The sequence below is a fragment of the Melitaea cinxia genome, chromosome 9 (assembly GCF_905220565.1).
Source record: "Melitaea cinxia chromosome 9, ilMelCinx1.1, whole genome shotgun sequence".
NCBI classification, from domain to species: domain Eukaryota; kingdom Metazoa; phylum Arthropoda; class Insecta; order Lepidoptera; family Nymphalidae; genus Melitaea; species Melitaea cinxia.
The window spans coordinates 12879327-12892173 of NC_059402.1; the positions used below are offsets into that span (position 1 = coordinate 12879327).

Below are 12847 nucleotides of genomic sequence, written 5' to 3' on the forward strand. Positions count from 1 at the left end.
ATGAAATAATGTTATACGTATATATGTTAAGATGGTTTCGTATTTTTCGTCCTAATACAGAACGTTAATGTGTCTTTGTATGTTTGATAACTTTCACTGGTACTATTATAAATATATCACTACGTATTTCAAAAATATTTTTCATTCAGCGAGCATTCATTCGTACCTATTTTACTTAAATAGATTTTTATACATATTTTTAGACCATCAAAATATTTATTTCGGATTACGCAAGGCTGCAAACAACTGACTTTAAAAATTACCTAAGCGTTATCAATAGCGTACGATCTTGATTCATTACTTTATCTCCTAACTACCATATAAGTTGAAGAAAGAAGTAGTATAATTATGTAGTTTTGTATTTACTGTTCTTTTGAGATGGACATTTTTTTTTGAAATAGCTTGCTTCCACTGCTGGGCAAAGGCAGCTTTCTCAGTGTAGGAAAAAATAGATATATAACCATAAATATCCTAAATACTATAACCTAAATGGAAACTAATGTTTCGTCTCATAAAGTATAAAACATCGTAATACTTATTTACAATATATGATATTTAAACCTCACTCGATAGGTCACGGTTTTGTTAGGAGTTAATAGCTTCTGAAAGCCAGAGCCTCGTTCACACCTTCAGATATTCTCATACAATAATCTGTTGTCAACGAAAAAAACCTTTTTACTACATTCAATAAATTTACTAATAAACTAAAAGTATTTTGGTATATAATGTATTTTTTTTATAATTTTTTAATAATTTTTGTAGTTTTCCTGTTAATTAATATTCAATAAGTATACAACGGAAATATCTGCTATTTATATACTTATACCTAATACTTAGTATACATTTTAATGCGATGTGTGTAAGTACAAGGAATCAAAATAAAGACAATGTTCCAAATCGAATAATTGTGTTTGCTCGCAAACGAAAAAACCGACTTCAATTACATCGACAAGTATTACAGCGTAAGTAGCCGAACAAAATTAACAAACGCACTAGTCGTCTCTACGATTTTCGAGGGTTTTCCTCGATTTCTCTGGGATACCATCATCAGATCCTGGTTTCCTTATCATGGTACCACACCTGGGATATCTCCTTTCCAATAAAGAAAGAATTATTAAAATCGGTTCATAAACGACAAGTTATTCTCGAACATATAAAAACACTAGCTGACCCCGCAAACGATGTTTTGCCATAACACAAAATTTCAAATATTTTTCTCAATTTGATCGCAGCACCAACTATCGGATCAAACTGAAAATAGAATAATATTTAATATTTGATGCTGCAATGGTAGCGCAGTCTACCGGATCCAATGTAAAACATTCCAAAATTTACAACTATTTATAAATGAAAAATTAGTTAAATAAACATTTTCCAGTGGACCAAATTGTAAATCTAAACCATCATCGAATCCCCTTCAACTCACACAAAAAATTTCATCAAAATCGGTCCAGCCGTCTAGGAGGAGTTCAGTGACATACACACGCACACAAGAAATATATATATAAAGATATTTACAGTCGAATTAAGTAACCTTTTTTTGATGTCAGTTAAAAACTGTGTGCAATTTCACTGGTTATGATGTTTAAGCTTACTACTTCACCCCTTTTTAGTTTCAGCCTCTCATGATGCTTACTTAATAGAGATTTTTGTCGGACTAATTTGATCGAATTAAAATAAAAACGTCAAAAATTCTATAATAAGTATTAGTAGGTATTACTACTACCCATACGTGTGTGTGTAGTAATACCTACTAATATGTGGTTTTTTTTTCTTCTTCTTCTATTAAAATAATTGTTTCCAATGGAGACAAAAGAGCATAGATTCTTTCGTTAATGTCACCTAGAATGGACATTACCACGATAATGATCAATCGATGCGGTTGAGTTTACAAACTTCGTTAAATTAAAAAGAAAACTTTACAGGAAATAGTAAACTAAATGGATATATTTAAATAACATTATATACATTACATTTTATGTAATACACGTGTTTGATTGAGTTTGCGAAAATATGTTTTTAAAGGAAGTGTTTGTAAATAGGTTGATCAATAAATTAATAAATAAATATCTTATAACATACACACACGGTCGTCTGTTCCTACGATAAGCAACTTAATGCTTGTGTTATAGGTAACAGCCGTAGGTACATATAAATATTAGATATATAAATATATGAATACAAATGTTACACCCAGACTCAGACGGGAATCGAAACCTCAACCCGCGGAGCTAAAAGCAGGTCCAGGGCCACGAGCTAGTCATATAATATCAATATATTATCGTATCCGTGTCGTTAACAGAAAAAGCGTCGTCGGTCTTCCCCGAGGCCCCAGTTCTATTGATTACTATTTAATTCGTTGTTAGTTGATACAATTACTAAATTACTCAGTTCCTCTGCTGTTTACTGGCAGCACTAATTTATCTATATTAAATCGATAGGATACATTTAGATAGGGTGAATAGACAATTGTTATGGTGTAGTGCCACGAAAGTTCCATTAACGCCGAGCCTCAGGTTTAGTGGAGCAAGTTGATGTTTGGAGAAGGAAATGTTTGGTTTTATACAATCGTTTTTTTCTGGTATGGTTGTTTTCATTTCATTCAAAAACATTGAAATTCGTTGCTTTTTTTAAACACTTGGTAAGGATCGTTACTTATGGTAATGATATTATCCACAACCCCAGTAGAGCTGCGTGGTGGTGGTATAATTCTTCTTTTACATGGCAAGCAGTTTGCCTCGTAAGGTATATAAAGTCTGCTTAAGATCACTTTAGGGTGAAAAGATTCGTTTCCCTTAGTTGGAAAGTCTAATAAATGTTTCGACAAAAGAATTAGGCGTTTGTCTTTTGTTTAAAAACTTGTACAGCTGTCCTCACTACACTTTAAATAAGTAAGGTTTAAGTATATCTATATTTACTTTGAACACTAAAGCTATATACTTTTTTAGTAAACATACCTATAAATCTGCTTTGTTGTAACCGACTTCAAAAAAAGGAGGAGGTTACTCAATTCTACTATCTTCTCTAATCTTCTATAGATAATAAAAAATATTTTGAAGGTTTTTTCTTTACCCTAGTTATAGAAAAATGTGGTACATTTATGCCATTCAAAAACGTTTTATAATATAAATATATTTTGAAATTATTTATTATTTTCGTTTGAAAAATTCAAAGAATTTCACGTTCGACAACAACTATTACCCAGAATTTTAATCTTGAATTAAAAATTTACAAAAGCGGTCAAAATAAAGCCTAAGTGGCGACATCAAAGGGGCCGACTCGCGCCGCATTCTCGTCTCCGACTAAATTAATTAATTAACTAATTAAAACCCATTACAAATAATTAACGTAGTCGATAAAATTGAGCACAATCAATAAAAGGAACAAAGAAAACAGGTCCCTTAAAAGTGTATCTGAATCTGGTCGCCCTTTCTGTTATATATTATGTAGGTGTAGTCATTGTGTTTAAATAAATATATATATAATATATTTATATATTTCTGTGTATAAATATATCAAATAAACTCTACGGAGTAGTATATGTATATATGTAAGTTTACTATTTAATAATTTTATTATATCAAGGCACAACAACCGCTCTGGTGTAGTGATGCGAGTAGTCGACTAAAACGCCGACGATTGTTGGTTTTGATTCCCGCTCGGGATGGATATTTGTAATTATACAAATATTTCTTTCCGGCTTGGATATCTGTCTTTATGAGTATCTCGAAGAACACGTTAAGGCGTCGGTCCGGTTGTTATCATGAATACCTGATAGCGATCGTTACTCATAGTAGGGAACAACCCGCCATTCTGTAGTAGAGCAGCTTGGTAAGCTCCAATCCTTCTCCTACATGGAGAAAAAGGCTTATGCCCAGCCGCGGGATATTACAGGCTAAATGCGTGTGCAAGGCTACAGTTTAATAAATATTAAATAGGATTAAAAATTTTGTTGTGTTTTCTGTTTAATGATTTCCACTGCTATATAAACAATATTACCAATTGAAATTAGTGATTTAAAATACAATTATTGTAACCAGATTTATTTATTTATTTTATATTTTATTGTACACCACAAATATATTACAAACAAAGCATAAAGATAGTTGCAGTGAAGTACAATGGGCAGACTTATGGCTAATTAGCCATTTCTTCCAGACAACCCATTATTATAATTTAATACAAGTTACATATTAACCGCCAGTTTTTTAAAGTCTTACTTATCGGTGTACATAAATTCTTAGTATAGGTTTACATAAATAAACAATTCATCATTTTACTCGCTAACAATAGAAATCTCAATACAGGCGAGGTAGGTCCGGCATTTATATAAAAAATACTAGTAGCAAGGAAAGATTTCAGATGCGATATGAAAGCTTTAGTATAAAATAGTTGTTTTTATCCCATAATTTTGATCTTAAAATACCGTAACTTATTAAAAAAGAATTAGCTAATTCTCATTCGACGTTGATAATAGATATTTCATAATGAAATAGGATTTTAATTACGAATCGAAACGAAAACTTCGGTAATATTATGAGGGTCAAACTTATCGAACGCGGCTTTATTCCTCCAATAAACTCTTGAAAGCACTCAAATGGTTTACGTTTGTAATATAAAATTAATCGATACAAAAGCTATACCGTTCTTAATCGTAATCGTAACACGAAATATGTCGATTCGGTTCGGATAATTTGATCTATTAACTATGTTTCGAAAATATTTTTAATTTGCGTGTCCGATTATAATGTGCGAGCGATAATATTTCTTGTAACGTTCGCATAGAAAACTATACAATTTTCACTTTACATGATCAATGTAATCACTTCAAATTTTATTAAGGATAATCAACCGTTGAATACAAAATTTTAATGTAACGACTTGTTTCTATAATCGTTGAGTTTTACATCACGTTGTTAGCATGTGAAAGAGGCATTAACCGCCCTTCAAAAAACGCAAATCCAATATTAGCGGATCGTTTTGAAGAGAAAACTATTTTGGGTATATTCAGATTATATTCAGATTAAATTAACTTTATGGTAGGTTTTCAGTGTACTCGTATTTTTCATAATACTTAATATCTAAATAGTGTTAAAATTATTTTTAAATTAAGAGCGCTATTTTTAAAAGTAACGTAAATTTTAAAATAATATTTTTTTTATTCAATCTTAAATATAGGTGATTAGGGTCACATCCTCATCAATCTTTAAAATATCATTCATGTATTTTACTTAAAATAATGTTGGTATAACTAGGATAAAAGAATTCCAAAAATAATTTCGAACTCAATACAAATATGTTCAACAATTAATATTTAAACAGCAGTAACCATGTAAACAGGCTGATAATCAGGTAATACCTATCAAAAAAGTTTTCAACGTAATTAAAAACGTACCTATCTAAAACACGCAAATACCGAAGAAAGTATCTGCCAAAAATACTTAATTGGCATTACTTTTAAATTGTTCTCCTACATGTAACGCGGGTCAATAAACGTTCGGACAGAACAACACGCAAACTGTAATTGTATCTAATTAATTTATAACATGTATTAAACAATTAAGAGTACGGTATCTTGATGCATTAGTATTGAATTCGGCTCGCCATAGTTACCATCGCTTTTAGCCAATTGACTTATCTTTGTAAATTAATTAATGGGTGCGTCTCATCACGCGATACTGGATAATTGGGAAACAAACTCACAATTGTTTAGTTGTTTTGAAGATAAGATAAAGACATCGTATAAATGAAAAATTAAAAAAAAGAGTAATGAACAGTTGCATTGTTAAAATTCGTCGAGTATAATTACGACAATCAAATCATTAAACTTCATACTTCCAATTGTTTTCATTATTATTATTTTTTCCGTATTTTGTCAAGTGAAATTATATGATCCAAAGAATGATCACTTCAATTATTTTCATTACTTTGATGATTTCAATTACTTTTTTTTAAAAATACGTATTAATTAGTCAAAATAATAGCGGACACACTGTGACACAATGTAAAAGGCAATCATTTCGTATTGTAAAAATATGAACAATACTCAATAAGGATGTATTTTACATCGGATTTATAGCTTCTCTTAATTTACTCTGATATGACTTACATTTATCGAATAGTTAGGTCACATCTTGGCGAAATATTAGTTTATTAGTTTCTTAGATTGCGAAATTCTTGTAATTATAGACGACTACACACGCCCCAAGGCTGTCACAATAACAATTCATCGGCACATAAACGAAATTACGAATCGTCTGCGTTTGGTACACCGTACACCGGTAAATGGAGGAACGATTGCCAATTTACCAACCCTACCTTGTCTTAATTGGTGCAGACTACTGCTCAAACTAGTGGGGTAAGGCAGGGAAGTAATTTGTCATCGGTTAGCTAAGCAGGGGGACGCTGCCGCGGTACGTCTCCTCACTAATGATATTCCGCATAATTAGCACCGCCACCATCTGCTAATTACACAAATCGCCCACTAAACCTATCTATAATCTTAACTTCGAAGACGCTGTAATGGCATTAAATTATTACTTTTTTATTAAACCAATCTTGTTTCTCTTGACGGTTAAGTTGATCGGTTAATATTTTTTTAACTGTTTCACATTTAATTTACATATATATATTTTCTTTTACTAGATCAACCTACCATCAGTCAGTCATCCGGCAACGTAGTGGACGGCATTAACCTAGAAGACATAAAAGAATTCGCCAAAGCTTTTAAGTTGCGGCGATTAGGTCTCGGGCTAACGCAGACGCAAGTAGGGCAGGCTCTCTCTGTCACCGAAGGGCCGGCATACAGCCAAAGCGCTATCTGCAGGTAAGGATTTATTAAATAATGCACTTTCGTTTATTTTGCTCACTTCACCTGTTATTTTTATTAGTATTCATTTGTATGAGTCTCAATAATGACACAATTTTTTGAACAAATACCTGCCAATATCAAATGTTTTGTCTGTTGAATTAAAAGCGAAATGGAGTGGCACGCTCGGTTGTATTATTTTATAACGGTCGGTAGCTAATATGTAATAATAATAATAAATTTATTAAGTATTTAATTAAAATGTCGGGTCATCAAATCATACTTTAGTCAAAACAACGTGACTCTTTTTGAGTCCGTGCCCTGCGGGACTAAAAACAAATTTTATCGGTCAGTCGTCACGCAGATATTACAATAACTTTTTAATAACGTTAATTGAAGTGATTTGTAAAACAGCATGACTCCTTTCATTGCTTACAATTCGTTTAATTAATTACCATTTGGACGGCTTCCGTTCTGTTACGCTGTCTTGGCCTACGATTTTTTAAGGCCAGACGGGCCTGGTAATTAAACATTTTTTTTACACCAACAAACAGTACATACATTAAGAATTTCATTTTCATCAACATAAGAATATAAGTGTAATTAACTATAACATTAATAATATTACGACGGTGGTCATTTGAACGTTTGATAAATTAGTTAATTTTATCGAAATATGTTTTACGCGTTCCATAACTCAGATTACGATCCTCGGTTTGACTTCATTAATAAAATATATACAATTATACTATAATATATTACATAGTTTTTTTGTATATTGTATTCTAGATTATTTAACATATTAATAATGAAAAATTTACTTAAAATAGTTTTTAATAAATTATTTACACAGCTTATTATAAAAGTTTGCTCTGTTATAGAACATTAATGAAATTTTTGTTCGTATTAAGGTCACTAAGACCTCTTTTAGACCTCACTTATTATATATGTATTATACAAATAAAGTGTAGAAATATATACATAAAATCGATACAAATTAAATTTAAATTAGTTATAGCGAATAAAAAATACGGTAATGTCAAAGGTATTGATTTTGATGACCAATCCGTAATCAACAATTATTACACAGCCTTGTTTTCATTACACAGGCTTCGATTTACTAATAACGTTTAATTGAAAGTAAATCAAACGTTCAAAAAACGTTTTTCACGATTGGACCGATCGAGCAAGGCGGCAGACAACTCGAAAGAAATTTCAACTCGGCCCCAACGACCTCGTTCGTATAATAAAATCATTAATCGTTACTTCTGTTCCAGTTAATTAATTATCTTGGCGTAATTACTTTTTTCGTGTAATTAAAAGAGTAGAATTCCCCTGTCTTTGTCCCGTCGTGATTTCATTTTCCATTAATTTTTCTTTCGCCCCAATTTGCTATTGTGACGCTGCTACACGGTCTCTACCCCTTTGATTATGCTGGACTCAATTAATTTGCATTATAATTAAAATTTATTATTCCTGAATACACCTTATGCATCACTTAGACGGGCCTGATGACGCTGTCGGCTGCGCTGGCAAAGGAATCTATTATTTTTTTATAACTGTTTAATAAGAAATGATTAACGTATATTTTCATATTTTGAAAGGAAAAAGTTTTATTGTGCATATAGTTATATGTGCACGTTCCACTTATACATCATGCGACACTTTAGGTTGTCATTGATCTTTACGAATACCGTTGAGTCGAATAACTTTTCATATTTATATGGTCAATGTGCCCCTGATCATTGTCGATGTCGACAAATATTGAATTAAGCATGGGCGCTGGTATTACAATTTTATATTAGATAGACTGCGTCAACGCATCTCCTGCTTGTAACAGAGGTATTGTTTACTAACATTTAAAATTGATTTTATTCTACGATCGACACGTCTAATGTCCTAGTTTCAAATGAAAACATTTCGTAACAGTTATTTAATCGCAAATAGAAAAGTTTGGTTATTTTAAAATTCATAACTATATAAAAGAATAAACCTAGTGTGCGACTCGATTTCCTCTTATGCTTTACATTGATCATAATATGTTGTGCTCCTTAGATATTCCGAGGAGTGCTTTCACAGAAAATACTCTAACATATAATTTGTTACCGTCCCCAGTGCCCTGGCTTCGCAGATGCTAGCAGCTCAGCTGTCTTCACAACAACAAAACATGTATGTGTTTTGTTTCTTTACCCTACACCAAGTATCCTCGAAGTTACCGTTGACTGATTACAATTTAATATTTCACTAAGTACCGCTATATATATTATGCTATTGTAAAAAACGACAGCTTCGACGATACTACCCCGTTACATACATTAAGCACACGCTTCCACACACTAAACGACGACGATCCTATTCGTACGACGATTGTCTTTAAATCAAAATGTTTCAACGCTGTTTAATGTTATCTAATCTCGATCGGCGATCCGTGCATACCACGTGAATGTAAGCCGCATACATTTATATCTAATTGCGGGTTTTGGCGTTCTTTTTCTTTTCCTTTTCACACGTACACCGTATTTACATACGAGTAATTACTGTAAGGCGTTATGCATCAGGCGAATCACATTTTGATGTTAAGACAAACGCGCAACACTAATGTACCGAGCACATGCAGTCTGTTCGACGCTATGAGTGATCGTTGTGAGAATTTTATTAAATCTGTTGTATGTTACGTCTCAAATTATTTCAAACTTTCCATCTTATCTAGCATGATGTATTATTTCATTACTTTTTTATTATTCTTTTATAATTCATTTTAGCGCAATTCAAAGCCAGGGCATTGGCATACGTTACCTTTCGTTTCTAATTGAATTCATTTTATTGTTACCATGTACGGTATTAATCAAACTGATTACCTCGCCGGCCTAAATTGCCTATTGTTTTTTTTTTTGTTGTTGTATGTCTAAACGTTAACGCAATGTCAATGTCCTGTATTTTGTGCCTGTTAATTTGGATTGGGATAATTTTATCGCGTAAACGCTTCACCGCGCTAAATTTTTTTCGGTGCGTGCAAGTTTTCTAACATTAAAAATTTATGTTCGATACAGATTTGAGAAATTGGATATAACTCCAAAAAGTGCGCAGAAAATCAAGCCGGTGCTTGAACGTTGGATGAAGGAAGCCGAAGAGAGGTAACTATTACTGTTTGAGTGAATATGTGCGTATTGTGCAATCGTGTCCGTGTCACATTTGGCCTTAACGCTTAGCAACGTGAAAGATATTTCTCAAATCTGGACTAACTGAGCTTTGGTTAGGTTATCTGTGCACCTTTATATGCTTTGTTTTGTCTATTCCTTATTTTTTATATGATGTTACTAACACATTCACACTTACCTTTACACACGTATTATTGTTGACATTTCGATTATTGCTAAAACTTTTATTTACTTTCGAATTGCTTATATTTTTACACTGAATGCTTACATCACATTATTACACATATTAGTATATAAGTGATTTTATTATATTATATAAATGTAATTACATGTAACTTATATTTTTAATAATTCATGTTCACGTATATTGGGTGTATTGAATACATAATTGATTACATTATTAATTAAATACATTCAATTTAAAATTCAACAACAATGTTGCTTATTTGTTACGACACATCGACGGGCGATATGGAAAATAATAAACAGTAACAAAATTTTAGTTATTAGTTATACGTTAATATTTTAAGTTTTATAAGAAAATCGGGTGTCGCTTACATCCCCGAAGACCACTTAATATCTTGTAAGGACCACTAGGATCTATCGATTTTACATTCTCCATCATTAAAATGCATTATCTGGATGCAACGGGACGGGTTTAACATTGCAAATGGTGCGTTGAATTTGCAATCGGCTCTCTCTCTCTTGGTGGTAATTTTTAACGAGCGCCTTGGTTAACGAAAGTCCTTGAATTAATAAAACTGTAACCACCCGTTTCATCTTCATTAATGGTAACTAGCAAATCATCTTGTTAAGTTTTTAATTGTCACCTCACAATAGCGGGTGTCATTTGTTGGTTCATTTGATTTTACCAATTCCGCAAATTGAATCGACATATTCGATTTTGTCGCAATTTTTAATTGTTGAATCATAATTAATCTCTCACACAATTCCTCTTTAATTTGATACATATTAATTACATAGATACTCGTTTAAAATTATTACTAAATTGGAAACTTTGTTTATCTTTAAAAAAAAAATTGATTAACATTTTCTTGTATCTAACTGTGAATAAATCATCCCAGTTTATGGTTTTCTAGACTTTTCGTTTTATTCTTAACAAAATAAATTATATATTATATATTTGTATTTCCGACTTCGATAAGTATAAGATTAAGATAACATTTCAGGGCGTAATTTCCAAAAATAGTCAAGTTCACTTTTTAAGTTTTAAAGTAAGGTTGTTTGCTTTTTTTAACACAGGCAAATTTACAGCTATTTTTTTAAGAATTTATATACAGCCTTTTTGTGAAATGAATTAAATTGGTTCCAATTTTAAAATATTTTGTTCAAAAACTTAAGATGACTTCTTTTGAAAAGTACCTCCAAATTTATACCTATATATGTATGTCTATGTTCTCCTGTCGCCAGACAATATCACATGTAAGTTATTCGTGACTCAGGATTCATATATGTAAGGAGATTCAAATGTCATTGGCATTATGAAACCAGACCAAGGTGTACTATTTGCATTTGACGATCATCAGCTTATTTTGTTTTTCAATATGAACTTGAAAAGAAACTAAATCTGATCTATTTCTAGTTAAGAACTGCATGTTTTATTGCATATATTTTATATTTAGGTATACTCATATTTTATATACTTCAATGCATAACATCGTAATGGCTTTCTTTCATAAACGTATCTTTCACATGTGCCGTAATATTTGTATGCGTTAGTTTGTTTTTTTTTTGTCTTTTTTAACACATTTAGGTACTTAAATACTTTTGTATTTTTACGGTAAGATAATTTTGTTTTGCTAAATAGATGGAAGGCTTTGTTACTTTAGAAATAAGCACTTAATGTCTTTTAAACCCGGACCAACATCAAACAGTATTAGTTAATTCTGTAGATAACCTTATCCGAACGTTTAAGCAGCGTTTAATTTATGCATGTAAACAGTTAATAAAATATATAAATTTTAAAATATCTTCTTCCAGGTACGCATCAGGACAGAATCATTTAACAGACTTCATAGGCATGGAACCGAGTAAGAAACGCAAACGGCGGACCTCCTTCACACCTCAAGCTCTGGAACTACTCAACGCACACTTCGAAAGAAACACTCATCCTTCTGGTAAGTTCTATGAAATAAAATAAAAAACGATTATTTAAAAAACGGGCGTGAAAATAACAATTTAAATACCCATCCCAACCCAACTTAATACTTTGTAATTTGGTGCCTACTTTCGATATCTCAAAAATTGTGAATTCGAAATTTATTACGATAGGTAACCGTCTCCTTACATATTCGTAACTTCTATCTATTTGTGTTTGAAAATCGAACGTGCGGTAGTTTTTCATTCAAACATTCAAATTCGAATCGAACTCATACATATATCTATTTTTACAGGCACCGAAATAACCGGTCTCGCACATCAGCTGGGCTACGAGCGAGAAGTCATCAGAATATGGTTTTGTAACAAACGGCAGGCTTTAAAGAACACCGTTAGAATGATGTCAAAAGGAATGGTCTAAAAATAAAGTAGGACATTTAGATAACATCGGATTATCGTAACATCTATAGGAAATATATTAAAAAATGAAACCTCAGCTGATAAGTACCAAGTGTGATATTAAATACATTTTCGTTCGTCATTTATTCAAAATAATTGTCATTTTTTTTCTATGTTTATTTAATATCTGACATTGCCAAGGACATTCGCCTAGACCTTGACAATGCCAACGTAATTAATCAAAATGAATAATATAATGTAAAAACACGTTACACGTGTTTATGTATTTGGTACGACAAGGTGTTACTGTTTCTTTATAATGTACACTTAATGAATGCGGTCCTTTTCATGTAAGTTGATACAT

The 12847-nt window shown here is 31.7% G+C and overlaps 1 protein-coding gene across 1 annotated transcript in view; it reads left to right on the plus strand.

The window, feature by feature from the left end:
* LOC123656350 (POU domain, class 6, transcription factor 2) overlaps positions 1-12623 on the plus strand; it is a 161792-nt gene extending 149169 nt beyond the window's left edge. Inside the window, exons 9-13 of the mRNA XM_045592044.1 lie at positions 6646-6826; positions 8924-8977; positions 9859-9942; positions 11968-12104; positions 12381-12623. Of these exons, the coding sequence (XP_045448000.1) occupies positions 6646-6826; positions 8924-8977; positions 9859-9942; positions 11968-12104; positions 12381-12505 (581 nt within the window). The 3' untranslated portion in view covers positions 12506-12623. The remainder of the gene's footprint in view (positions 1-6645; positions 6827-8923; positions 8978-9858; positions 9943-11967; positions 12105-12380) is intronic.
* The last annotated feature ends 224 nt before the right edge of the window (positions 12624-12847 follow it).